The following is a 26,776-nucleotide window of genomic DNA, read 5'->3' on the forward strand; positions in this document are numbered from 1 at the left end:
CAGTGGAATGAAAGAAAGAAGTTTTATTAAGATTAAGATTAAAAAAATTAAGAAAAATTATTAAAGATTTCCACCCATTACTAGTTGATTTTGAGCTCTAAAAACAATCAAGTTGAATAAACGTGGAACAATAACTTGATGTGAAGACTGCAACACGTTTGGTCACTACGAGCGTAAATATTTAACGAGTCAACACATCCCAGCTTGTTTTAAGTCAAGAATGTTAGTTTGGTCAGGTGGATACTTGTAACTGCTGCTGATCACTCCCCTGAATGAACAACAATAACAGTTTTAAAGAACTAGTTAAAGAAAAACTACAGTTTTCTTTTATTTCTAACATAGCGTGAACCTGAAGGCACCACACACCATCAAATCAGGCTTTAGGTGAGATTAGAAAACAAACCATTAAATTATAACACGGAATTAGTTCAAGTTTAAAGATTGTTTTTACATCATAGCAGAATCAAATCACAGCAAACCTTATTTTAATACTCTATTATTATTATTATTATTATAACCCCATTACAGTACCTTTACATTAGTGTAGTTTTTAAATGATTATACTTTTTAAAAAAAGTTGCTCCTCTTGAATTCTAATCATAAAACTTCCACCTGTAAGACGGAGGTAGAAAAAAGAAGCAGACGGAGGACAACGAACCGTTCATGTCTCCTTCCTTCTCTTCTTCTCTTGTAAATGATGAGGAGCGGGATGATGAGGAGCGGGATGATGAAGGAGCGATGTGACGAGCAGCGGCGATGAACGGCTCAGGAGATGATGCGAATGCCAAAGTATTTCTTGAGCTGCTCGAGGAAAATAAAGGTGAGCACTGTGTGAGGAATCAAGCGGATCCCTGCTGGAACAAGACCCTGAGGGGAAACAAAAACAAACATTTGATTAATGTTTACACTTTCTTTTTTAAACTAAACGCATAAAGCAAAACAAAACTAACGGAGATCCTCCAGGTGTGGTTATAAAAATGTCAATATCTCTGCTGTTCTGCAGCAGGTAAGATGCTTTCTTCTAGCCTGTTGTTGTGCTGGTATTCTACACCCTGCCCGTTTTCAGACTCAAATAAACATAAAGGGAAGAATGTCCATTATCATTAGTTGCTCCAGCCTCCAAAGAGTGACGAGTTTCATTTGGAGCAGGTGTCTTCTTTCTAAATGCTCCACAGCTAACGTTGTTGTTTTTACCTTATAAAATGCCAGTGGACCCAGGCTGGCAGTTTCCCGTAAGCAATGCATCACCCCCTGAGAACAGAAGAGCACTCAAAGTAAAAACTGAGAAATGGAGAAGCAGAAACAGAAGCAAATGACACGCGCTTCCCGACAGAGATATCCAGACTTTAGTTTCCAGATGTGTAATCAACTTTGGATCATTTTGAAATGTTCATATTTTAGACAGAGAAGAGAAGATGGTTTGAGGGTGGAGTGAAGGAAGCCATTGAGGTCAAACGAGAAAAACAAATTTAAACAGAGGTGGTCTCAGATTTCAACTTTCAAAACTTACAATGCCTGATTTCCATTCAGCTCCACTCCAGTTCACTCCTTCATGCAGGTGACCAAAACATCTCTCATGAGCACGGCAGACAAAGAACCTAACGAGCCTCCACTGTGAGGGGAGAGTACTTCCTGTCTAGTCTACAGCTAAGTACACAACCAGGTCTCTCATGGAGGTCTATAAAGCTTGGAACTCCACACACTCCAGATATGGGAAGCGAGATGTCATCAGCCTTAAAATAGAAGTCCAGTTGTTTTTATTTTAAAACTATTTTTTTTGGGATTGATCATGACCTGGATGACTGAGAATCTTCACCAAAAAAATTAGGGCTGGTTCAAAACATTTGCACAATGCTCATTGTACAAATGTTTAATATAATAAATCTTAAAAACTGTATTCTGTTTGATTTTTTTTTTGTTTTTTGTTTTTTTTACAGAAAATCTGAATTTTATCTTTAGAGAAGACATCAAAACTGGCAACGTGTTTTTTCATTGTCTATTTTCTTTTTTCCATATTTTACAAGATCTGGAACAAACTCAAAGCCCATTCTAGACTTTCCCTGTTTGTCTCGGAACCCGAAAGTGAAAGAATCAGAAGAACAAAAACACAGAAGGCTCAGCTCACCGTGTACTCTCCTTTTGAGTTCATCAGTCGTGTCTTCAGCACATCCAGAGGTTGACACAGGAATGTGGCACAGCCTCCCTGCAGAGCACAAGCTGGGATCAGTGAAAAATTCACTCTGTAAACCTGACCGACTCAGAAGACGAATAAAAAACACTCACAGCTATGAAGCTGGAAAGAAAGTGCGTCAGTATGTTATCTCCCATCATGCCCGTTCCTAATACGAGCTGCTTGGCCTGGTCGTAACACGCCAACTGTAGAAGAAAGATATAAAAACAATAAAATAAGAAGCAGTTTTAAGCAATCGAGAACAAATGAACAGTGATCCTTGTTTTTATCCAGACTGCACAGGTAAAATCATGACTCAGATGTTTGGATTTTCTTCGGTAAACTAACTGTGCACATTTTTAGTGGTAACTGAAAATTCCAGCTGTCAATTAAACAAATTTTGCGAGTTTTGTAGTTTTCATAAAAGTAATATAGACAGAAAAAAATTATCCTAGGAAGTGTTGAATGTAGTGATATTTGGCGCCCCCTAGCGTTACAACTGAAGGATATGTCAAACAAATGCTACGTAACGGTTGTTCAATTTCATCTTTTTTTTTTAATAATAAGAGAATAAAACCTCTTTTAGAGTTAAAGAGTGATTCCACCAAGGTTTTAAGACTTAAATTTATATTACACAAGGTGTTCTGAAATATTCTGGCTCAACAGCAAAAACTACAACATGTTTAGCCGCAGGTATCTCCTAGCGCTGGGGTCTGCAACCTGCGGCTCTGGAGCACATGTAGCCCTTTGGTCCCTCTAGCTGGAGAATAATAAAAAACTAGAAAGTTCCTGGAGAAACGTTGATGGGGACTGTCACACTGCTGCCTATTTAAAGGTTTGATTTGACAGTACTGTGTTGGGGCTCACTCTCATCTACCACTATACCAAATTTCAGCTCAATATGGCAAAAAAAAATCAACACATTATAGTCTTTTTTGTCCATTTAGCTAAGGTGGCCATCTTGGATGTTTTGAATTGGATTCAGTATGTGATGGGGAACGTTCTCAGATATAACCTCGCCAAATTCCAGCTCTAAATGTGTAAAAACAGCCGAGTTAAAGCCATTTAAAAGTAGCTTAGTGTGACAAGTGTTCTGTCACATGTTTGTATGAAGAAAATGGCATATGTGTTTGCAAATTACGTCGCCATGGTAACTCGAAACGCCAATAAAAGTAATAGCACACATCACGGCACCGAGCCAGTTGTTTTGATATAAAAATTTGTGGGGGTAAACGTTGTGGTTCCGGCCGCATTAAAGTTTAGGAAAGAGTAAGATATAAAGTTAAGAAACCCTTCGTTAGGTGGATAATAATGGGCGCTGCCTTATACTGGGAAGTCCCCAATTCAAATACATATCCAACAAACTGGCCTCATTTTTAACTTTGTGCTTTATTACTTATGAATCGTTTCCACACTTACAAAAAAACTTGCACAACATACTTGAATTTTTATAAAATTGGTCAAAAAATATTATTATTTTTTTTTTCTTCTTTACATAAATCCAGTCTTTTCTTTTGCCCTAAAATATAAAAATATCACTAAATAATAATAATTTGATATTTTTGTTTTATAATATCACACCTACTGGCTGGAAAAGCCCCTCCAACAAGCTTGAAGTGGGCCATGGGCCACCAGTTGATCATCATGCAGCTCCATAGATATTTTATTTAGTGTGCAAAGGGAAGAAATGGCTCTTTTGATCATAAAGGTTGCAGAGCTCTGTCCTACAGGTATAACTAAGGAACATCTGGAGTGGGTTTGAGAGATGTGACTTGCCTGCCCCACAGTGACCATCGCTCCTCTGCTGGAGGCCATGGAAGCTCCTGAGAAAAGTTTTCTCACGCCCTCTGCATTAAAGGATAAAGATCAGTGTTCAAACACGGTGCGTAAACAGAGTTAAAACCTGATATGGTCGTGCTCGTTTACCTTCTCTGAAGACTCTGTAGAGTCCATCAACGGCGTGTTTGTAGCTGGAAGAGAAGCACAAATTCAGTGAGAGCTCTTAATGCATGTGACGTGAACATATTTTCATAAACGCCACTCACTTTCTTCTCTGCTCTAGTGGAAGCTTCATGTCATTCTGCATTCTAGGAGAAAAATAAAACATTTCCGATCTCATTATATTATCAGTGTAGCCGAGTAAAACGATAAACTGTATTTGGGGTACATTACCTGACATTTACCAAGTCAGCTGGCGTCCCAACAAACCCTCCAGTGAATCCTGTCCGAAGATAAATCTTTCTGGTAAAAACTCTTTAATCAATGACACTAAATGTAAACAAATGTGTGTTTGAAGGAGAAAAATAAAGAAAACGTGTTTGTTCCTACCGCCAAAGGCTCCCAGCAGGACCTTCTGGTAAAATGGCATTGGGCCCTGGCTTTTACTGCCCGTCATGTCCCTCACCGTCTCATAGATGGCAAATCTGGTGAGGGAGTAGGACATCTGAAGCGAGACAAGAGTAAATTGTGTATTTGATCACAACTTTGTGAACACTTTATTCAATTAGAAAGAAGAGTGAAGTTAAACTACAACAGCTGCTGCAACAAGTGTTTTACCACGAGTGTGGGGCATATTTTTTTTTATGTTTCGCATGTTTATTTATTAGTATTTGATGCTTCATATCAGTGTTTGTGATTAACCAGCACAGCTGCTCATTTTGTAGCAGAACCAATGTTAACTTACAGAGTTAATGATCAGTGTTGAAACAGAATTCATCTTAATCTCAACTGTAAGGTTTGTAAAAATCAAATAGCCAAATAATACTTTGGGTATACTGAACCTTTTTCACAGAACGGGTGCTTATCGTTAGCTGATGGAAATCGGCGACACATACTCTGTTTCTATAAGTCCTTTTGAGTAAAAGCAATAAAAATGACCCTTCCAGTTAATCCAACAAAGTTCAGTCAGGTCATATGGACATTTCTTGTTTTGATGAGATGTTTTGCCCTTAATCCAAAGGATTTCATCAGTCCGAGGAGCCACAGCATACTCAGTCCCACAAGCATCATGTTCACATAGTGGGTCAACCAGTTTGCTGGTGATAAGATGGTTTCTGGGGCCTGCCCTCTCCCCAGTCAACCCCTCTGAGGCAGCCATAGCCAAAGTGGTTCAAATCATCAAAGAAACCATCTTATCACCAGCAAACTGGTTGGTCCACTATGTGAGTGTGCTGCATGTGGGACTGAGTTTGTTGCAGCTCCTCGGACTGATGAAGTCCTTTGGATGAAGGACGCAACGTCACAACAACAAAAAAAGAAACTGTCCAGATGATCAGACAACTTTACTAGCTGCTTACCTGGATTATTGAACATGAACGTTGATCTTCCAGTTCATATTTTTCCTTAAGAATTAATCTCAGTTTCACGTCTTCTTCAACACAGAGTGAAGATCCTTTTGACACTTTGGGTTTCAATATAAAACATAAACCAGTGTATGCAGCTGGAGGCAGGTATCTGTGATGATTAGCTGTGGTCCCAGGTATTAGTCAGGTCCACTCATCACTCAAAATGTTGCGTTTCAAACTCAGCAAGTCAAACTGCTAAATTCAAGACTTTAAAAGAATAACCTATAAGCCCAGGAGTGCTTTTTAGAAGCTGAAATCCACCATTTTCAATCTATGAAGGAGAGTTTAGATAAATTAAAGAAATCATCCACTTATGAGCTGTTGATTAACCTTTTTTCTTCTTCTCCTCACTGCAGTCAGACTTAATCAGCTACAACATTTATAGTCATGAAGCCCAATTTATAATGTAATAATTATATATATATATATATATATATATATATATATATATATATATATATATATATATATATATATATATATATAAATTACAATGTATAAAAGTCAGGGTCTATCGCAGATGTATTTGTAAAATGATTCTGTATGCAACAGTTTAGGGGAAATTTTAAATTAAAAACAAACAAACCTGCCGACAAAGAGAAGCAGAGAGGCCGTTGTAAAGAGCCAGCACTCCATCATTCTTCACCACATGAATGGCCATCCCAACCATCCTCCTCTTCACCTCCTGCTGGGTCTGCAGGTGGACCTGCAAACATCATCTTGCATTAGAAATTATTTTTCAAAACGCCACCCATTAATGCTGAATGATGGAGAAAATGGAAAAATATACAGACACAAGCAAAAATTTAAAAAGGCTGTATTCTGTAGATTTTTTTTTAAAGCTAAATCTTGAATAAACATGACATGTATTGATTGTAATTCTGTCAAATGTTTATAAAACGTTAACTTTTTTTTATACACAACCACAAGAAAAGGTTGTACATTGATTTTCATTAGGCCCTGAAGAGTAAAATAAGTAGAAAAATGGGAAAATGTCTGTTGTAATAATGCCATGTTAGGCCTCAAAATGTTGCAATGTGTGTGAGGGGGTGGATGATGTCGGTCAGGCTCAGCAGGTCCACATTGTGACCTTTGCCCTCTGCTCCAGTTAAGATGTCAGACCAAAAGTCAGTGAGCCCACAAACCAATCTCTTCTTCTGTGCCACACATCTGGATCAACAGTTTGCATGAATCAGCTCAACTTTCTAATTATTAAAGCATTTATTTTTCTGTTCAGTCTCTGCCAACATTAAACCCAGTCAGTTCTGATAATCTGATTTAATCTCAAATTAGGACAAAGTTTACATGTTTAGTTCGTGATTTTGTTGAAACATCTAATAGTTTATAAATTCCGCCAAGAGCTCAAGTTATTATCTGGAACTATTATGTTTTATTTAGTATGTTAACTGCATCCCAGTTAAAATAACCTTCATTAAAGTTCTGTTTATAAATACATATCGATCAATAAAGTCAAACATGGTCAGACGTACAAGAGTTAAAAGGATTCTGTTTTTCAGTCCTGACGTTAATTTCTCAAAACGCAGTCGCCCAGTACGGCTTCAATTGAGCCGACTTCTAGAAAAGGAAAAAATAAAACAAACAAGGACTAATATTTGTGTTTCTGTGAAGCATCATGAGTTAAAAATCAAAGTCATAATGATATGAACATGCATATTATTCCACTCAAAAGCATTACGTCCAACAGCAGCACGAACATGAGTCTGTGTGAGCAGATGAGCACGCATCAACACAGCAACAATGAAACAGATCAGCAGCAACAATGAAACAGATCAGCAGCAACATGATGTAATTTTTCACAGTGATTATCCTGGTTAGATATTCATGAGTCCAACAGCCTCAGGGTAGAAGCTGTTACTCAGTGTAGTGGTTGTACACTTCATGCTCATGTAGATGAACATATGCTGTCATATATTCATAAATTAAACGGATTCTTTCATTTTTCTGGACTGAATAATGTCGTGCATTGAATTTAATAAAATGTATCGTGAGACGTTAATTTTCTTTGACCCATCAAATGAATGCGTCATTTATTTACAGAATCAAAGTTTAACATCACACATTTACATTAATTTGGCAAATGATTTCAACAACAACAGGTTAAAACAATCAGCTTTACAAACAGGAAAATCATCCGGCCATGATTTTCCGTTGCTTCAAGCTTCACAACAGACATTTCATGAAAAATATCTGGAATGATTTCTAGCAAAAAGAAGAATTTTAAAGATGGAAATTGAAGTTTAAGTTGAGAGAGATGGGTGAGGGAATTTGTCTGTTTAAACCAGAACAGCACGCTCCTTCTGGGCCCAACTTAAACCCGGTACACTTCGCAGTTGAAGATCGACTTTTTACCTTTCTGAAGATATTTCAGTTCCGGCGTAAAGTTCCACTTCAAGCCACTTTTCAGCGTCTCCGTAAGAATAGTAGGGAACCGTTCGGAGTCGTGAGGTCATCCCAGAACAGACATTTCATAATTCCCTGATCTTCTCTCGTCAGCTTAGTTGCAGATGTCCTGAGCATGCTGCATTCCAGCATTCTCTCAGCGTTCTCCTGAACTCCTCAGAACTTCCTCCGTTCTCTGCTGAGTTTCAGAACTTCCTCCAGCATCCTGAATTCCAGCATTCTGAACTCTGGAACTGCTCTCAGAACCGCAGAACTTTTTTGAACTAGGAAGTGTTGCACCTTTTAAAAGAGCTCACTTCCGGTTCATTTGAGAACTTTCTGATTGGTCGATGGACCAAAACAGAGGTGTGTTTTTGTGATGTAAGAGGTTATTAAGAGTCAAGGAAAAAGATTAAGATTGTTTAAGAACAGACAGAAGATTGCTATGAAAATTCCAGACTTCGTGGAGTCAATTCTCTAGTATCTTTCTGTAAGTTAAACATGACATTTCTTTTTCAGTAAACTTGCAGTTGACCGAAACTTGACCTTTGACCAACTTACAATTTGCTCATTGAAGACAGAAAATCAGACAATGCATCATTAACCTGATTTCTACTTTGAATGAGGATAAAAATCACTAATACTGTTTCACAGTTGATTTAAAATGAGTAGTTCACTTCAACATTTGAAAATGGTTTGAACTAAACACAATTTGATTATCAAAACATTTGTAAAATAGTAATGATAATAGAAAAAGAGAGTGTTCTTTCAATTGATCAGTGCAGGACACTTGGAAAGTCTTCTGGATGGACTTGATCTTGTGTTTCTGGACTCAAATCAATGAAACACAGTTCTTGTTCCAGGCAGGCCCCTCAAGGCCAGATTCGACCCGAGGCCTAGTTCACTACACTCCTCAACCTCCTTCCTGAAGAGAGCGAGGCAAAAATTGAGTGTGCTGGGTGAGTGTGGTCCTTCATGATGCAGGTGGCCCTCAAAAGACTTTCCTGTCTTTTCATGGGATTATTTTTCCTGCGCAACTAATTTGAGTTTTAGTTCCAAATGAAGCTGTGGTGCACTAAAGCTGATGTAGCAATAAGATTTAAAACAATTATATTGAATGTAATGATATATATATAACAATAAATAAATAAGAATTATGTTGCACTTTTAAAAAGATAAGACCAAGCAGGCCTGCTTGGCCAGATAACGCTATCTGAACTACAAATAAAAAAAGAAAAAAACAGACATGGAAAGCAAAAGTCAGGATGACAAAGCAAAAACAAAAAAATCGGTTTCAAACTTTATAGGTGTAGCCTTAAAGAACATGTTTTAACAAGCTGATGAGAAAAGGTGTCCCACAAAAACTCAGTTTCAGCGTGTGACTTTACTTTGAGCTTTTTGTACCCTGTTGTATATTTAGACTCATCGCCAATTCTCCACCTTCATACATTACGTGAAATGAATTCACGAACAAAAAAAATTTAAAAATACGTTTAACTTAAAGAACAAAAACTGATATTTGCATAAATTTCATAGGCCGCAAAAATCAAAGCATGAGCCTGTGTGAGAACTAAGTTGTAAAAGTTGTTGGCTATCTAAGCTAGTGGGAGATTAATGCCAGCTGAGATATGAAGGTTTTATCTGGGGTTTGAGGTGAACAATTATCAGATGGAAATTGTTACCAGTGCTGTTAAGTTTCAACAGAAGAGCCGTCGGCATTTCTCCTACAACAATATTATAAATTCAAACCGTTTATAAAAACAAGACAAACAAAAGCTCTGATTCAAACATTTATCATTATTTATATATTCAGGACTTTTGCTCTTTTTGCGCTTAAAGTATTATTTTAAATTAGTTATATCATTTCTGCTGGCGGGAAGCGGTGGCGCAGAGGTTACGGAAGGTGAGCCTGTGTCGCCGGTTCAACTCCCTGGACCGACAACGTCAAAATGTGAGTTGGAAAGGTGAAGCAGCCACACCTGTCTCCACCCGTGTTTGCCCCACTCTAGGCCCTTGAGCAAGGCGATTAACCCCCACCACCTGCTCCCCCGGGCGCTCTAGATAGCAGCTCTCTGCTCCACACAGAGAGCTGTGGTAGATCGGTGGTTGGAGTTAGTTCGCTGTGGCGACCCCTGAAGAAGGGAGCAGCCGAAAGAAAAAGAAAAGCGCTGCCAGAAAAAAAACAGATTTGCATCAAGAAAATTCAGTGAATTTGATAAAGAATTCCTCTCAAGACAAAAAGAAATATATTTTGGTCATTCAGTTTATTCTTTTGCAACAAATGTTGGTATTATAAGTCCAAGACAAACGAGCAACGTATCCGATGGTGTATTAAATATCTGTAAGAAAGCATCCTGAAACATGACTCGGCAGTTCTTTATGCATATCCACGCCTGGTTAATTCACTGTCCATGTTTAAAACTCTTTTAAAAAACACATTTTTACTCCCTGGCTTTTAGCACAGACTGAATTTGCTCTGCACTGTTTTTATTGATCCAAAATGTTTTAAAAACGGTTTTATGTGTTTAAATGTTCTTGATTTTATATGTACAGCACTTTGTTGCAGCTGCGGTTGTTTTAAAGGGCTTTATAAATAAAGTATTATTATTACTATCAAGATCAACTTACAGATTTACTTTTTTCCATGAAATATACATCGTTCTAGAGTTACAAACCTTTGAACCTTCTGCTACAAAAGTGACAATATGCCTCCTTATCAGGTCAAAACAGATCATGGTGTACTTTCTGAATTCTTTCATCTATTGTAACTCTTGCTGCCTCAAGAAAAGTTGCAGTAAAATAATTGAAATAGTTATTTTTTTAAGGATTGGTTGGTCCATCCATAACTGAGAAGGAAGTGCTGCTGATGAGTCAGCAAATGCATGAAAAGCTTATTTTAAAAGGCTAATGAGCTCATTAAGTATAAAACTGGAATCTGAAAATGTTAAATTATTAATTATATTTTAGCCAAAAGATGGACAAGAACCCCTATATGGAGGTCCTAATTTTGTTAAAATAAATAAATAAATGAATGCTTGTACATAAAAATAATGTTGCAGTTTGAAGATGTCAAACTTCTTTTAGTTGGACAACCTCACCTAAGCAAACGTTTTGGTGAGGGTTCACATGTTCTAAGGAGACTCTAGGCCCATTTCTTCTTAAACAGTATGCATTCACAAATCATAAATGAACTAATGTTAAAAACAACATAATGTTGCAACAAGTAAAAGCAGGTTCGAAACACTTCAGGGCCCCATCTGACTACAGGCTAAGGTTTGTCTGGCTTAATTGCATAATAAGACTCCACATGACTTCCTAGGGCGCAGTTATTATAATTACAGCCGTGAGGTAAAGTTTCCCAAGAAAACAACAATGTGAAGGAGGATTTTGTTATCTGTTGTGGACTTACTGGTTTGCTTTACGCATGAAGCTCCAGGCTGACCTGTGGCCTACATTTCCTCAGCCATGAACATTCCCCACATTAAAGATGAACTATAGGAGATGAGCGACACCTTCCTTAAAACTACAACCGCTATAATACGCTCACAGCTGAACCTGCTGCCTTAAAGTCGTTAAGACGGGATATTTTTCTTCTTTCGGCTGTTCCCTTCCTCAGGGGTTGCCACAGCGAACTAACTCGCATGAAGACTTGGCGATTGTTTTTATGCCTGATGCCCTTCCTGATGCAGCCACAGACCACCGAGCTACCACATCCTTCTGTGTGGAGCAGAGAGCTGCTATCTAGGGTGCCCGAGGGAGCAGATGGTGGGGGATAAGAGCCTTGCTCAAGGGCCCAGAGTGGGGCAAACAGGGGCGGAGACAGGTGTGGGTGCTTCACCTTTCCCATCCACATTTTGATTTTGTCGATCAGGGAAGTCGAGTCGACGACCTTCCAATCCCAGGCTCACCTTCTCTATCCTCTACACCCCCCCACTAAGACAGAGTGCATTGTTTTATCCAACACAGCTAGAACCTGCACGCCTTAGCGTTGAACACTGACTGGACAGGGAGGTGCAGGTGGAGGGGTACCGTTTGAATATCATTTAGATGCGAAATCCTCTTAGTAGAAGAGGAACATCATCAAGGAAGTTAGGAATCCGTGCCAGTTTTGCTCAATTTAGCTTTTAGCTAACTTTATGCTACTTTTAGCTATTATATAGCCTCTTGTTTCATTTAGATTTTGACTAGGATTTCATTCCTTTGAGCTTTTAGTTGGCGTTTTTTGGCTACTTTTAGCTAGCATTTTGTCACTAGCTAGCATTTTGAGGTGAACAGCTGAATCTTGTCCTGATGAAGTGGCTCTCCTGTGTTGAGTCATGCGTCTGTGAAGAGGCTGTTTAGTTTCTCCAATGTAGAGGTCTGGACAGTCCTCGCTGCACTGGACCGCATACACTACACCACTCTGTTTGTGTATGGGTGTTCTGTCCTTAGGGTGGACCAGCCTCTGTCTGAGAGTCCTGCTGGGTTTGAAATGTACTGGGATCTTGTGTTTGTTGAAAATCCTTCTGAATTTCTCTGATACTCCAGCAACATAACGGATGACAATGTTTTTCCGTCTGTTGTTCTCCTTTTTTCTGTTTATGAGTGTGTTTTGTAGCATTTCGTCCCTTTTGTTTCGAGCAGGTGTTCTGCTCCTTTTAGCTAATAGCTTGCTTATTTTAAGTTTAAATGGCTTTTTGCTACTTCAGGTTTTAGCTAGCATTTTGTTCATTCAAGCTTTTGATCATTTTAGCCAGCTTTTATTTTATTTTAGCTTCAAGCTACAATTCTGCTGTTTTCAGCTAACGGCTAATGTTTTGGTTCTTTTAGCTAGGATTTAAGTCATTTTTAGCTTCTAGCAAAAAATGGTCTGCTCTTTAGTTTCTGGCTACTGTTTAGCTTTTAGTTAATGTTCTGCTTCTTTTAGTACCAGCTTGTGTTTAGCTTCCTTTAGCTTTTAGTATTGCTTCGCTTCCTTTGGATTTTTGATAGTGTTTCTCTTCTTTTAACTTTTTAGCTAGTGTTCTGCTACTTTTAGCTTTAACAGCTCGTTTTTAGCTCCATCACATTTTATAAAACTCCTTCAGCTCAGCATCTCTGTTAAAAGTACCATTTCTGTGGTTTGCGTGTATTTCACTAAAGTTGTCTAACTTACTTACACTACAAAATAACAAAACTTAACCAACGTACAATTTTGAGTTCAACATTTCTCCTTGCAATAAGTTTTAGTCATTTCATCATTCTCACATGGGGCAGATGTGAACTGGTTCTAAAGATAATACTGAAATAAATACATATATTTTAACTGTATGGAAAGAGTCCTTATTTTAAGGGTCATTTGGCGACCCTGCTCCTCCACACACCGTCGGGGTGCTCCTCACCTTGATCAGATCCAGAGGATGCGTGCAGCAGGCGGCTCCGCAGGAAGCCAAACCCCCGAAATACCACCGCGACATCCGCTTCTCCGTCATGATGATACCGCTGCTTCCGTCGGTGTTTTTACTCCCACCTCCCGTTCCGGCTTGCAGTCTCTTGTCAGCTTCCTGGCCCCGGAGCTTCTTCCTGCACCGCAGCGGTCACAAGAAGAAGAGAAAAGAAGCGTGTGCGGGACTGACACGGAGGAAATCCTCGTTAATCTTCAAACATTCCGATAAGGAGAGCGCCGCTGAGCGGGGACTTTGATCTTCGCTAGCAAACTATCAAACGGGCACTCTCGCGCCACATAACGTGCGCGTGACAGAACGTGAAAGCTCGAGACGTGACGTGAAAAAAAAGTCAAGAAGTGGCTCCGAACACAGAGGAGAGGAGCCAATTGTTAGCGTGGACCGAGGAGCTGCCTACAGTACGGGAGCCGGGAGAGTCGAAGGTCGAAAACGTAGCATGACGAAGCAGAAATTTAGAACGAACTCGCACGCGCTCCTATCTCACCGTCGTATGGATTTAAAGAGACACGCCCCCTTCGTAACGTGTGGGAAACAGTAGAAACTCCGCCTGTCCCTTTAAGAGGAGGAAGGTTCGCATGAGAAAAGAAAGGAACCTAAAAAATGGCAGGTTGTATCTCAGTGGAAGAATGTCACTGCTAGTTCCTGTAGAAAATAGTTTCCTCGTAAAGCTTAACTCTCCTCCTGCTGCCCTGGGGTCAAAATGACTCCAGTGGCCTCAGTTGACCCAAAGGGTCAAGTGAACCAAAATGGGGTTTGTAAATGTCAGAGGATGTCACTGCACCTGCTATTGGTCTAACAGAGTAGTAGTTTTAAATTCCTGCACTTCTTCTTCCTTCAGTTTTTCCATACATACATACATACATACATACATACATACATACATACATACATACATACATACATACACATATACATACATACATACACACATACATACATACATACATACATGGATTTGGATGGATGGATGGATGGATGGATGGATGGATGGATGGGTGGGTGGGTGGATGGATGGATGGATGGAAGGATAGATAGATGGATGGATGGATGGATAGATGGATAGATGGATGGATGGTGATTTTATTGCATACATCTCCATGTAGGATGTGGAGATGTGGTACACCTCTGCCTGCAGCTGGACTTATCATTGTTTGTGATGCATCCAACCACTGTATCATCTGCAAACTTGAGCCTGGATGGGTAGGTGCAGTCATATGTGAGCAGAGTAAACAGAAAGGGGCTCAACACATAGCCCTGAGGGCTGTGTGTTGAGCCCCCTCAACACACAGAGACCTGTTGACCTTAAACAGGTCTCTGTTGTAACTGAGTCCTTGTGGCTCAGTGAGACTAACCTGTATAAATAAAAGTTGAATGAATTACCTTTTCTTTATTGTCTCTTATTTTCTTTTTTTGTGTGTTTTAATTATCTTTGATTTGACATGTACAACACTTTGTTGAGCTGAGGTTGTTTTAAAGTGTTTTATGAATAAAATAGTACTAGTAGGTACATTTTTTTTAATGGAGCAATACCGTAATTTAATTTAATTAAAGAAAACAGGAACAGATTGTGCAAAATCTGCTTTAATTTCCTTGTGATTAGTCAGCTTAGTATGGAAGTAAAGCCCATTAACATTCATTGGTTTCAATAAAATTAATCTGTGAATCTTCCGTTTATTTACAACCAACTTATTTTTTGGTACGTATCAATAAATAAGCAATCTCAAAAACGAAAGGGGCATATTTATGAAAAGGCTTGACTGACTTTTCCAGATCTACAGGTTATTTAATGCCACAGCCTGGAATACTCTGCGAATGACAAATAAACTCTCTTTATGTTAAGCTGCATTTCCTGCAAAGTTAAATGAGATACAAATAGTAAATACTTCTGATTACTCTTGAATCAGAGTTGTGTTTCAGCTGAGAGTGCTGCAAGTTCATGTGAAGTCTCTACAAATAAGATAAGAGTGAAAAATACATTTGAAGTTGTTCATTTCTGAGACCGTTTTTGGCATAGTGCAAAATAATGCCAAGCTTAGCATATTGTTTTAATGCCCTGTGTCTTTAAAATGCAAAATGTATCAAATCTGGGGGTATATACAGAAAAAAACTACAGGGCAACTTTGCTCAATCATTTATCGCTATAATGTTTAAAAAAAAGAGTAATATTTGACTGTTGTGTCTATTTTTTACAAACAGTAAAACTCTACATCAGCTCAGAAACACAGGCGCGTACTGACATGTTTGAAATCCAATAAATACAAATGACTTGCATGCAGTGAAACTGTACCCACTGCTTAAAGTTTGGTACATTATTTGGTTCTGGCATAAAACTCAATGCAAGAAGAAGCAGTTTGCTGTGATTCAAAATCATTAATTTCTTTCACTGAAAAAGGAATAACACAAATAACATAAAATTCAAGAAGCAGAAATTTTTAAAGTTAGCTTTTTCTCTCTTTTTTAAATTTTAAAGATAAATTCATATTTGACTATTCATCAATGAGCCACACTATCATGATTTAGTGAGTTGCTGTTTGCTGCCCCCAAGTGTAAAATATCTGCCATCACTAATTCTGCTGATTGGAACTCCAATTGAGGTCATTCTAGTCATATTTTCTTAAAACATATTGTGAAATTTACATTTCTAACCTCATGAATATGACTCGGCAGCATCAGAGCAAGAGAAAATACAAGAAAAGGTTAAATTAAGACTGTGAAGTGAAGGGAAATGAGCCTCAGAAGTGCTTAGAAATGACAAAAAAGATGAAAAAGCAAATAACATTATAACAATCCTCAAATGATCCTTACAGATTTTTCAATGGCTTTGTCTTTTTTCAGTTTGATTTATGCAATATACTCTCAGTTGACAACATACTTCCATCCATCTATCATATTTTACCAGCTTCTTCCTTTTTGGGTGCTCATATCCAGAAGTCACTTTGTGAGGGGAGGGGGACACCCTGGACAGGTCTCCAGTCCATCATAGGGACACATAGAGACAAATGAGACAAACAACCATTCACTCTCTCACTCACACCTAGGGACAATTTAGAGTTACCAATCAGCCTAACATGCATGTTTTTGGTCTGGGGGGAAACTGGAGAAAACCCACGCATGCACTGAGAGAACATGCAAACTCCACCCAGAAAGGCCCCCCAGCCAGGATTTGAGTCGACGATCTTCTCACTGAGAGGCAGCAGCTCTACCAACTGAGCCACCGTGCTGCCGACAGTATAAAGTAATCATTTTAATTTGTTGTCTAATATGATGCACTGTTTTCAACTCTGGGAAGAAATGTTTCTTAAAATGTTTTCAATTAAATTTTTCATTAATAAAGTATTTATGTTCCCAATTCATCATAGTTGATAATCTAATAAAATAAGATTTTTAAAGTAATATTTGTTTTATTTCAGGATCTCATGTCTTTGAGCTTGCGCAGGATGGGAGACTGCGACAAAGTGAAGATTCAACACAATCTGCTGCTTCCTTAGATAAATAATTATTACTGATTGTCTTTTTTATGTATATGAATGTTTCTGTTCAGAGTCCTGACACAACTTCTTTTGTGACTTGCAGCTGCAGAAATAAACTGAATTTAATTGAATTAAGACTTAAACTGAATGTCAGTGACAGAAGCTTTTTTTAAATAATATATGCAGTTTAATAAGAACTTTCCTTCTCTTTATTTATTTATTGGTTTGTTTGCTTTTTTAAATGTATTTATATTGACAAAATTTTAACTTATTATTAGTTAGTTGTTTGTTTTTATGATTTCTAGTGCTTTATTTTTGTTTACCTTACTATTTTTCATATAGCATTTTGGCTAGCATAGATAATTTTAAATGTGCTTTAAAAATAAAATAAAACCTTCTAATGTGTAAAATCTACATAAACAACCGCTGCCACAAATGCCCACTCTCACTTTGAGTGAAAACGCCACCACACACGCACAATGCACACTGGCCCTCTGTACACAGACCGCCCACACACACACACAGACAAGCACGCGTACAAACACAAGCAGAGGCAGACTGGAATCTGAGAAACGTAAGTTGAATTTATTAGTGAGCATCAAAACATCTAGACTCCTCCTACAGTTTATTTCAAGTCCTGCTTTAACATAAAACCCTTAAAGTAACACTGTTTATATTAGAAACCCTTTCATATGTTTGATCATATCAAAACTTCGGATACATTTACATTTATCATAAGTGACCTTAAAAATGAAACAACACTGAAGCGTTAGTACAGTAAAAAAAAAAAAAATGGTGGGAGAAGTTGATACACACTAGAAATAGCTGGGTTCTTATAACTCAAATTCTGGGTCGGTCTGACCAAATATCGTGTCAAAATATATCTGGATGTAAAACGTAAAAGTTAAGCGGTAAAAGCAACTTGAGTTTGCGCTGCACAGTAGAGCTGTCATTTCTAAATCGGGTTCGAAGCCCAACCCAGCCTGGCTCGAATTCAGGCCTGGCCAGGCCGGGCCATGGTAATGTCCTGGATGGGCAGGCCGGGTTGGTGGCAGGCTTGATTGCATCAGTGGATGTGCATGGCTGATGATCCAATTTTATGGCAACATGGCTTGCCATACAGTTTGGATCACCAACCATGACCATTTGACCCATCGCTGACCGGCCGGTTGAAATGTTCAGTCAAGCTTCAGATGAACTACTGCCAGCGATCCATCCAAAGCCCACTATTAGCGTCAGCCATCACCAATCAGTGCTACTTTAGGAATCCAAAGTGACTGTGCATTAGAGTTGCATTCGGGCCTAAAATATCTGACCCGACCCGGCCCCATCCTGTAGCCATTATCGGTCAGCGGACGTGCATGGCTGAGTAAAAGGGGGCAAAAGATGGATGGGAGCTGAGGGGTGTTTGTCCGTTTCATGGCCATCAAAGCACATTAAATCCCTGCTTCTGCCTGCATTCTGCATTATTCAGACATGGACCCTGCTTTGACATGTCTGTGGGGATATTTTGGGATTTCACCTGTTTTCAAACCTATTCAGCAAATTGGGTCAATGGCTGTGCGTGTCCGCTGACGCAGTGGCTGAGTCCATTTGGTTAGTGCCAGCTAGCTAACAATAACCCAAGTTGTGATTTTCTAATAAAGCAAATTGATATTTTTACTAGCTCTTAATCAACAGATGAGTAATTTCAGCACATTTGGAAAAAAAACCAAAACTAATCCTGTATGTTGGTGTCAAACTGATAACCCAGTTGTGCTGAGTTAAAAATACCCAGGATTGACTCAGATTAAATATGACCCAGCACCGGATGACAAATTGTGTTGTTTTAAACCCACACATTTTAGTGTGTACTGAATCTTCTGAAACGATTGCCATTAATACAGGTAATGAAATCCACACTTAATTCAAAGCAACCAAACATTTAGCATACAAACAATAGATTATGTCAATAAATAATTAACTTGTGATATTTTTGATATCGTGCATGCCTCATGAAAAGAGCTCACACAAAAGATTTTTCCTGTTGCTTCACCTCTCCTGCTGACCCCGTATCTGAGGTGGCCTTTGCTGCTGCACCAAAAACAGGCAGCGCTCTTGCTCCTGGAGCAGAAGAGCCGACATGCAGCAGAGCTCCCCCCACAAGGAGCAGCAGGCTGGACCCCCAGCCTAAGTATAACGCCGGCCCCAGTTCTCTCTTTAGAGGCGCTGCAACGTTTGGATCGTAGAAATCTCTGATTATGGCGTAGGCGGTCCAACAGATGGGCAACAGGTAGGCGAGACCAGCTACAATGAAGAGGATCCCTGCTATCCTGGCGAGCCGAGCCTTGGAGGTCTGGCCTCCATTCGCCATGCAGTGAGTGCACTTGGCCCCCAACACCCCGAGTATGACAGCCAGAATACAGAGAAGCAGAGAGATAATTGTGAGGCCTCGAGCCGCTTGGGCAGACGTTGGCAGGGCCAAGGTGGAGTCATAGGTCTTGCACTGGATGTGGCCTGTGGTCTGAGAGAGGCAGTTCATCCACAGTCCCTCCCACAGCACCTGTGCAATCACCAGCTCTCCACCTACGAAGGCAGATACACGCCACAGCGGAGAAGCACACACCAGTGCTCCACACGCCCAGCCCAGCAGAGCCAGCACTAAGCCCAGCAGCTGGAGACCTGTTGACGCCATTGTCGCCGAACAAACGAACAAACTTTCACCGTCAGAGTCTTGATCTGTAAAAAATCCTGTCACCAAGCTTTTCTGTGTCTTTCTCACTCAGCAGTTACTAAGAAAGTAGATTCTTTGTCATTCAGTGGGATGTCTGGTGTCATCTGATGTCAGCTGGGTTCTCCTTTTCTCTTCAGAAAGCTTGTTGTCTCCAACATAGACTGTAAATAAAGAAAAAATCATCTTCAGACATTATATTTCAAAACAACACTTTTCATTTTCTTTGTATTCAGCAAACTTACTTTTCAGTCCTGGTTGCCTTTTAGACGCAGAGCGGCCACATGATGACAGAACTGGTGTCTCTCCAGTTGTGACTGGAGAGCTTGTCTCAGTAGGTCCCATACAGAGTGGTGTGGGTGGGAAACCGTGTACTACTGCATACTAAATACACATACACAGCACAGTTGTGCAAAACATGAAATGTCATTTCATGACAGCACAAGGACACTAGAGCACTTTGTTGCAGACACGTAACATATTCTCGTCTCATGCAGTTGGAATGGGTCGACTGAGACAAAGGATGAAAGATGGAGAAGTAATTAGAGGCTTGGGAGCTGCATATAGGTACTAACATGCTCCTACAGTTAGCAGGAATGGCGTTTAAATTAAAAAGTTTTTATTTTATCAAATTATATTTTATCTTTCTGTGTGGAATTTGTATGTTCTTCTCGTGCTTGCGTGGGTTTTCTCCAGGTACTCGGGTTTCCTCCCACAGACCAAAAACATGCTGCCTTCAGGCCCAGGCCTCCCTTGCAAAAGAGATCTATGATCTCAATGGGATTTGCCTGGTTAAATACAAGTTAATAAATAAAATAAAATTAGGTAAAGTTATTAAACAGCATGGGATAAATTTTCATTGTTATGCTGATGATACACAGTTATATTTGTCCATGAAACCCAATGAATCCAATCATCTACTTAGACTACAAGCATGGCTTAAAGCCATAAAAACCTGGATGACCATAAACTTTCTGCTTTTGAACACAGACATGACTGGGGTTTTAGTTTTTGGACCTGAGCATCTTAGGAATTACATTTTCAGTCTTTCTCCCTCCTTGGATGGCATTAATCTGGCCTCCAGCTCTAACGTTAAAAATCATGGTGTTATTTTTGTTCAGGACATGTTTTTTATCCCCCACATTAAAAAGTTACAAGAACCGCCTCCTTCCACCTGCGTAATATCACTAAAATTAGAAACATCTTATCTAAAATGATGCAGAAAAACTGGTTCATGCATTTGTCACGTCTGGACTGGATACTGTTTGGATATTTTTGATAGATTATTATTACCACCAGATGGGGACAGAGACATGACTACACTGGCTTTATGACATTGAATTTGCATTGAAAGAGGGAACTTAGCTGTTTGAAAGATACTTCATGGCAGTAGAAAATTATATTTGTGACTGACTGCAAGGAGAAAGTAAGGAGAGTCATACAGGATTACTTTTATCACCCACTTTGATCCACAACTTTTCCTCTTGAGCTCTGACTGAGCACAAGAGATCTGTGTTTTAAAATGTTGTCATTAACTACTGGAATCAACTCTGCTTGTCTGTTAGTAAAACATCTCATGAACCAAAGGATGATTTTTTTTTATTATTATTAAACAGAAAGCAATCACTGGATGCACATCTATAACTGATTACCTTTCGGAGTCAACCAAATTCAAGATGGCCACCACAACCAACCAGTGGTATAGTCTACATTTTTGTAGTGGGTATACTGTGCTTAGAAACCAAAGTACACTGGTTAGTACAATGTAATTGTCAGTTTATTTTGATTTTAAAGTGTATTAAACATTTCCAAATTTCTCTGATGCTTATATTGAATAAATGAACAACAAACTTTGTACAACAGTTGGCTTTGTATTAAAAACATGTTACAGAATTTATAAAACAGTATCAAAGCAAAACATGTTCAAGTATTAAGAAGTAAGTACAGAATTATACAATAATTCACGGAATAAGCAAATGTAATAAACAAGCGTTGCATACAGATAGATTGTTACGGAAGCATTTAACTGCCATTAAACGTATTAATGACACATGCATTATGATATGTATCATTGAAGTGGGTATACTGAAATTCATAAGCTTTTCTAGTGGGTTTGCAGTAGTCCCTCGTTTATCGCTGTTGTTTGGGACCACGCCCACCCGCAATAAGTGAAATCAGTTAAGTTGGGATCCAGTAGTCCAACTTCAAGTTCAGTTCAAGTTCAGTAAACTTTGTCATGACATGGACCAGGCTGCAATCACACTCATCACCTGTTACTCCCAATCTCCCTCCTTAAATAAACAATTTAAATTTAAATTCTGCAACATTTTAAATCAACAACCCATGCAGCATGGATTGTTGATTTAAAATGTTCCAGGATTTAAATTTAAATTGTAGAGAAGAGAAGTGCAGCATGACATCAAAGGGATGTCACACAGCTTCAGCTCCGCAGCACGGAGAGAAATGCACTTCTTGATTCATTAAACTTCAACAACTGAACATAGAAGTTCCAAAGTAATTACAAATAACCCTTTGCGATGATGATGATTTTTACGATATAACACACGAACCGCGAAGTAGCGAGGCACTACTGTACTCCGTACGTACATGAATCGCGTAGACTACACCACTGCTTTAGAAGACACTGTGGCTTTTAAACGTCTTCCATACTACAGTGGTGCAGTTGGTAGAGCTGTTGCCTCTCAGCAAGAAGGTCGCCAGATCAAATCCTTGACTGGCACCTTTCTGGGTGGAGTTTGCATGTTCTCTCCGTGCATGCGTGGGTTTTCTCCGGGTACTTGGGTTTTCTCCCACAGACCAAAAACATGCATGTTAGGCTGACTGGTAACTCTAAATTGCCTAAATTGATGGACTTGCAATCTGTCCAGGGTGTACCCCGCCTCTCGCACAGTCACTGATGAATATGGGCACCAGTGATCACCACAACCTAGAAAGGAAGAAGTGGGTGTTTATGTATGCATATAAATTATAATTTTTTAATGGTAGCAACTGAGTGGCATTCTTTACACATATTAAGTACTAACACATCTCACAAGATGTGGCTTTGGCTGCCATTTCACATTAAAACCCTGCCATGAATGGCAGAGGGGCGACATGCATTCCTTCACAGAATGCTAGGGTTTTCATTTTTGCTTGTTTTTCCTCGTTTCTCATTCTGTTACTCAGATTGCTCCACCATGTTCAAGTAAGCACAGTGGTAAATGTTAAACAAAAAAAAAATGTTGTGTCCATATCAAACAGAGCTTGTTTGTACTTTGATCATTTTACTGTGAGTTTCGTTTTACACGAAATTCAAATAATGCTCCTTTTAAAGAAGCACATGCAGGAAGAAGGAGGGCTTAACTAGTATGACACGAAAAAAAATACAGCTCTGCCTCTGTGGTGGTTTGATGTCTGTTTTCTAGTTCTCTTTCTATCTGCTGTATAAAAAGATGCCTTTAACCGCAGCTGCAGGTTGGTGTTTTTAACTTTGTCAGTGCATATTATGTACAGTTACTTATACTTTGATGAGTTTACTTAACCCTCGAGGCTTTAAATGAAACGCACGATTGCCTTTGCTCACAGATTCCTGCTCTCCAGCTGTAAAAGATCTGAGGATTGTGCTGCTTGGAAAAACTGGATCGGGAAAGAGTGCGACAGGGAACACCATCCTGAAACGGGAAGCTTTTACTTCAAAGATATCTCCAGTTTCTGTGACAAACAAATGCAGGAAAGAAACTGGACACTTAGATGAACGAACTGTGAGTGTTGTTGACACCCCTGGGATCTTTGATACATCGACTGAAGAGAAAAAGTTGAAAGAGGAAATAGAGAACTGTATCGTGCTGTCTCTCCCAGGACCACATATTTTCTTGTTAGTCATTCGTCTGGATGTTCGCTTCACAGATGAGGAGAAGAATGCTGTTCAGTGGATCACAGAAAACTTTGGAGAGGAAGCCTCCAAGTATACAATAGTTGTTTTCACCAGAGGAGATGAACTCCACGAACCTATTGAGAGCTATTTGCACAAAAGTCCTAATTTGAGGAAGCTCACCAGTGACTGTAAAGCTGGATACATTGTGTTTGACAATACATGTGTAGAAAATCGCACTCAGGTCGCTGATCTTTTTGAGAACATAGACAGAACAGTTCAGTTAAATGGTGGCTATTATGACAGCAGCTTATACAAAGAGGCCCAGAGAAAACTGTGGTTGCGCGGGGTTGGAGACACACTGAACTCTGCAACCCCTTATTTGATTGGAGCAGCCGTCACTGCTGCCCCTGCAGTTGCTTCTGCAGTAACGTTAGAGGAAGCTGCAGCTCTGGCTGTGCGACCAGTGTTGGTGCTTGGAGGAGCAATGATTGCCAAAGGCATCAGGTGGTGGGCTGGTTCAAATACAAACAACTAACATGGCCCAGATAAAGGCCACTGACAAGCCCTCTGTGGAGTTCTTTAATTACGCAATCTTTGCTATCCATAACATGTTATCTGTTTTTCATCCTCACTGGCATAATATAAAGCTTTACATTTTGAAGTTTTACTTTTGATTCCTATAATTGTTTTGGGTGGGAAAACACTCATTTTGTGTTTCAGTTTCAATGTTTGAAAATGTGATCAAATAAAAATGATTTGCTCATTGATTTATGTAAAAAAAAAATTTTTACCTCAGAATATTTTTCTTTTGTTGTTTAAATTATCTCTTGATCTAAGTTCTTCAACACTAAGAAAAAGTTCTAAGATTAAACAAATTATTTCCACAGAAGCCACATGGTGAGGATATTACCTCGCTACTTCGCGGTTCGTTTATAGTGGATTCACTCTGTCGCGGTTTTTCAAAATAAGATTGGACATGACACACAATTGGCTGATTGATGGCTGAGCCGCACGCTGGGCACGAAGTTGTTATTTAAAATAACGTGTTTAAAATTATTTTGCACCTGCTGCACCTTTGTGCAACCCTTACTGCAGGATAAACTTCCTGTTGCAGCTGATCAGCTGTTCTGCGTGCAGAACGGAGAAGTGGGCGTGGCCAAGAGCGCTTGCAGGTGGCAAAGAGCAGCAGAGGCAGGGAGCTGAAATCATGACATTCTGTGCTCTTTTAGAGCGTTTAGAAACGTTTAGAATAATGGAAGAGTGTGTGGGAAGGGCTAAAAAAAAATGGAAGAAAAAAAACTACTTAGTACTTGTACTACTTCGCAGTTTTTCACTTATCGCAGGTCTTCAGGGTACAGATCCCCTACGATAAACGAGGGACTAATTGAAAGGTTACTACCAAAGGTTTATCAGAGCTCATTTAGAAACATCATCTGCTCCCATATGTAGCATTGATGGACTTATTTAAGCAAAAAACTGTGAAGTGCAATCTTCTTATTGCCTCATAAATATATGCTTATTATTAGGATCAAATAATTTTTATGTACGATTTTACGTAGATATTATCCAGTCAAAGATAATATTTGTCGCTTCTTTTCAAATGTCAGCAACAACTGTTCTTTGTGTCAGCGTGAGGGCGAAAGTATTGAACATTTATTTGTGGAATGTTCTCATGCTGTTATATTTTGGTTGGATTTGCAAATATTGCTTATCTTTAACAATTCAGCCTTTTCTTCAGATGAATTATATATAATAAATCTAATTATAATCCTGGCAAAATATTATGTCCACAAGATGAAATGAGGTGGAAAAAAATTCCCTAATTAAATATTTTGACAAAAACTGACAACAACATATATTACCTCGGTGGAAAAACTTAATTTAAATAATCAGAAACTTGTAAAAACAATAACTCCTCTTAAGAAATTTAACTTTATTTCATAAACAGATCCCTTTGTTATCTTTTTTACTTGTATTCTTCTTTTTTTGTTGTTGTAACAGACCTTTTATTATATAAATTTGAATGTATTTTTGCACATTTATTAAGAAAATAGTGGTGTTTGTATGGATAAAGAGGTACATATTTTATTTTACTCAAAATAATAATAATAATAATAAAAGCTCAGTGGAGATTCCTGGGAAATTTTCTGGTCTGAACAAAGTATTATGAATGAGAATGCTGTTGAAAATTACACTAGCATTCATTGAAGAAATGCATATTGCCCACTGCCATTCTACACCAACATTTTAAACAAAGATACCACATCATTTGTTAACTCTCAGAGTGTATAAGGTATTATTTTTAGTTGCCACCCCACTAAATTGTAGATTGATATCTGTAAAAGCGATTAAGTTAGAGCCATTTTTGTGTTTTCTAAGGTCAGTTAGCTGTAGCAGCCATCTTAAATTGGGTTGTCTCTCTAAAAGTTAATCAACAAACGATCAATGATTAATCTTTTATCAGATTTTATTAATAATTTTATATTTGTATTTGATAAATATTTGCAGGAATTCACAAGATATTTTGCCAGCAGACCAACAAACCTACACACTGAATGAGAATTCCACTATCACCTACTTTTTATGTCAGCAACTTATAAAAATGTTCAAAAATTTAGATGTACAGCGAATGCCTTAATTCAACAGATAAAGATTAATTTTGTTAAGTTATAATGTTATGTTATGTTGTTTATTTGCCATTTGCAGGTTAACGCTACAAGGTTCAGGATGAGAAGAACCAATTCGACTCATTTTTAAAAAAAAAGAACAAACAAGAAATACTAAAACATTCAATAAGGTACAGAATAATAAAGTACGACAAAGTGAAAAATAAATATATTTACAAGGTCCAAAAGATAAATCGTAAACAACAACATGGTAGAATATAACGGTGAAAGGAGGATGAATTCGTATGAATAAGTATTTCAGGGTGGTAATATAGGCATTGATGCACGATATATATTGCACATAACATAAACTACACAAGTTGTGTATCAGGTTATTGCACACAGGTAGTGAGTAACATTGATATTAATTGAATTATGATCAGAGTCAGAGTCAGAGTCAGAGTTTCTTTATTGTCATTCGCACCTCATGTGGTACATGTGGTGGAGCGAAATTATGTACACAGGGTCCCAGTTACATCCAACAATAAAATGTATAAGAAAAACAGTAATGACATCTAAGATATGAACTAAGAAAAACATCAACTAAATATACACTAAGCACTAATAACATAAAACATTGAACATCAGCACAAACATGAACGAGTCCGTGAACAGATGTGCACGCATGAACACACCAACATTGAAACAGATCAGCAGCAACATTGAAACAGATCAGCAGCAACATGATATGGTTTTTCACAGTGATTATTCTAGTTAGA

The 26,776-nt window shown here is 38.6% G+C and overlaps 3 protein-coding genes across 3 annotated transcripts; 1 reads left to right on the forward strand and 2 right to left on the reverse strand.

Moving 5' to 3' along the window:
* Positions 1–685: 685 nt before the first annotated feature.
* On the reverse strand, positions 686–13,633 carry slc25a10b (solute carrier family 25 member 10b). Its single transcript, XM_037690183.1, has 11 exons — positions 13,275–13,633; positions 6,101–6,220; positions 4,499–4,613; positions 4,343–4,391; positions 4,216–4,257; positions 4,097–4,140; positions 3,947–4,017; positions 2,284–2,376; positions 2,126–2,203; positions 1,195–1,251; positions 686–867 (listed from the first exon to the last, which is right to left on the reverse strand). The coding sequence occupies exons 1-11, from the start codon at positions 13,362–13,364 to the stop codon at positions 766–768; spliced, it is 861 nt and encodes a 286-aa protein (XP_037546111.1). The 5' UTR covers positions 13,365–13,633; the 3' UTR covers positions 686–765.
* A 5,179-nt stretch (positions 13,634–18,812) lies between these two features.
* Positions 18,813–19,481, reverse strand: LOC119422785 (claudin-9-like). The gene has a single exon (XM_037690184.1). It carries the CDS (start codon positions 19,479–19,481, stop codon positions 18,813–18,815), a length of 669 nt encoding a protein of 222 aa, XP_037546112.1.
* A 3,479-nt stretch (positions 19,482–22,960) lies between these two features.
* LOC119423087 (GTPase IMAP family member 9-like) lies at positions 22,961–23,926 on the forward strand. The gene is made up of 2 exons (XM_037690495.1): positions 22,961–22,991; positions 23,103–23,926. Exons 1-2 carry the CDS (start codon positions 22,970–22,972, stop codon positions 23,924–23,926), a joined length of 846 nt encoding a protein of 281 aa, XP_037546423.1. The 5' UTR covers positions 22,961–22,969.
* The last annotated feature ends 2,850 nt before the right edge of the window (positions 23,927–26,776 follow it).

This window comes from Nematolebias whitei, chromosome 16 (assembly GCF_014905685.2).
Source record: "Nematolebias whitei isolate Nwh7 chromosome 16, NemWhi1, whole genome shotgun sequence".
Taxonomy (NCBI): Eukaryota; Metazoa; Chordata; class Actinopteri; order Cyprinodontiformes; family Rivulidae; genus Nematolebias; species Nematolebias whitei.

Bases quoted from the DNA above. Each gene is read 5' to 3' on its own strand.
- slc25a10b (XM_037690183.1), bottom strand. From the start codon at position 13,364: ATGACGGAGAAGCGGATGTCGCGGTGGTATTTCGGGGGTTTGGCTTCC. The intron at 6,221-13,274 runs GTGAGGAGCACC...TGATGTTTGCAG, and splicing joins ATCCTCTGGATCTGATCAAG to GTCCACCTGCAGACCCAGCA. The intron at 868-1,194 runs GTAAAAACAACA...GTTTCCCCTCAG, and splicing joins GTCCACTGGCATTTTATAAG to GGTCTTGTTCCAGCAGGGAT.
- LOC119422785 (XM_037690184.1), bottom strand. From the start codon at position 19,481: ATGGCGTCAACAGGTCTCCAGCTGCTGGGCTTAGTGCTGGCTCTGCTG.
- LOC119423087 (XM_037690495.1), top strand. From the start codon at position 22,970: ATGCCTTTAACCGCAGCTGCAG. The intron at 22,992-23,102 runs GTTGGTGTTTTT...CTTTGCTCACAG, and splicing joins GCCTTTAACCGCAGCTGCAG to ATTCCTGCTCTCCAGCTGTA.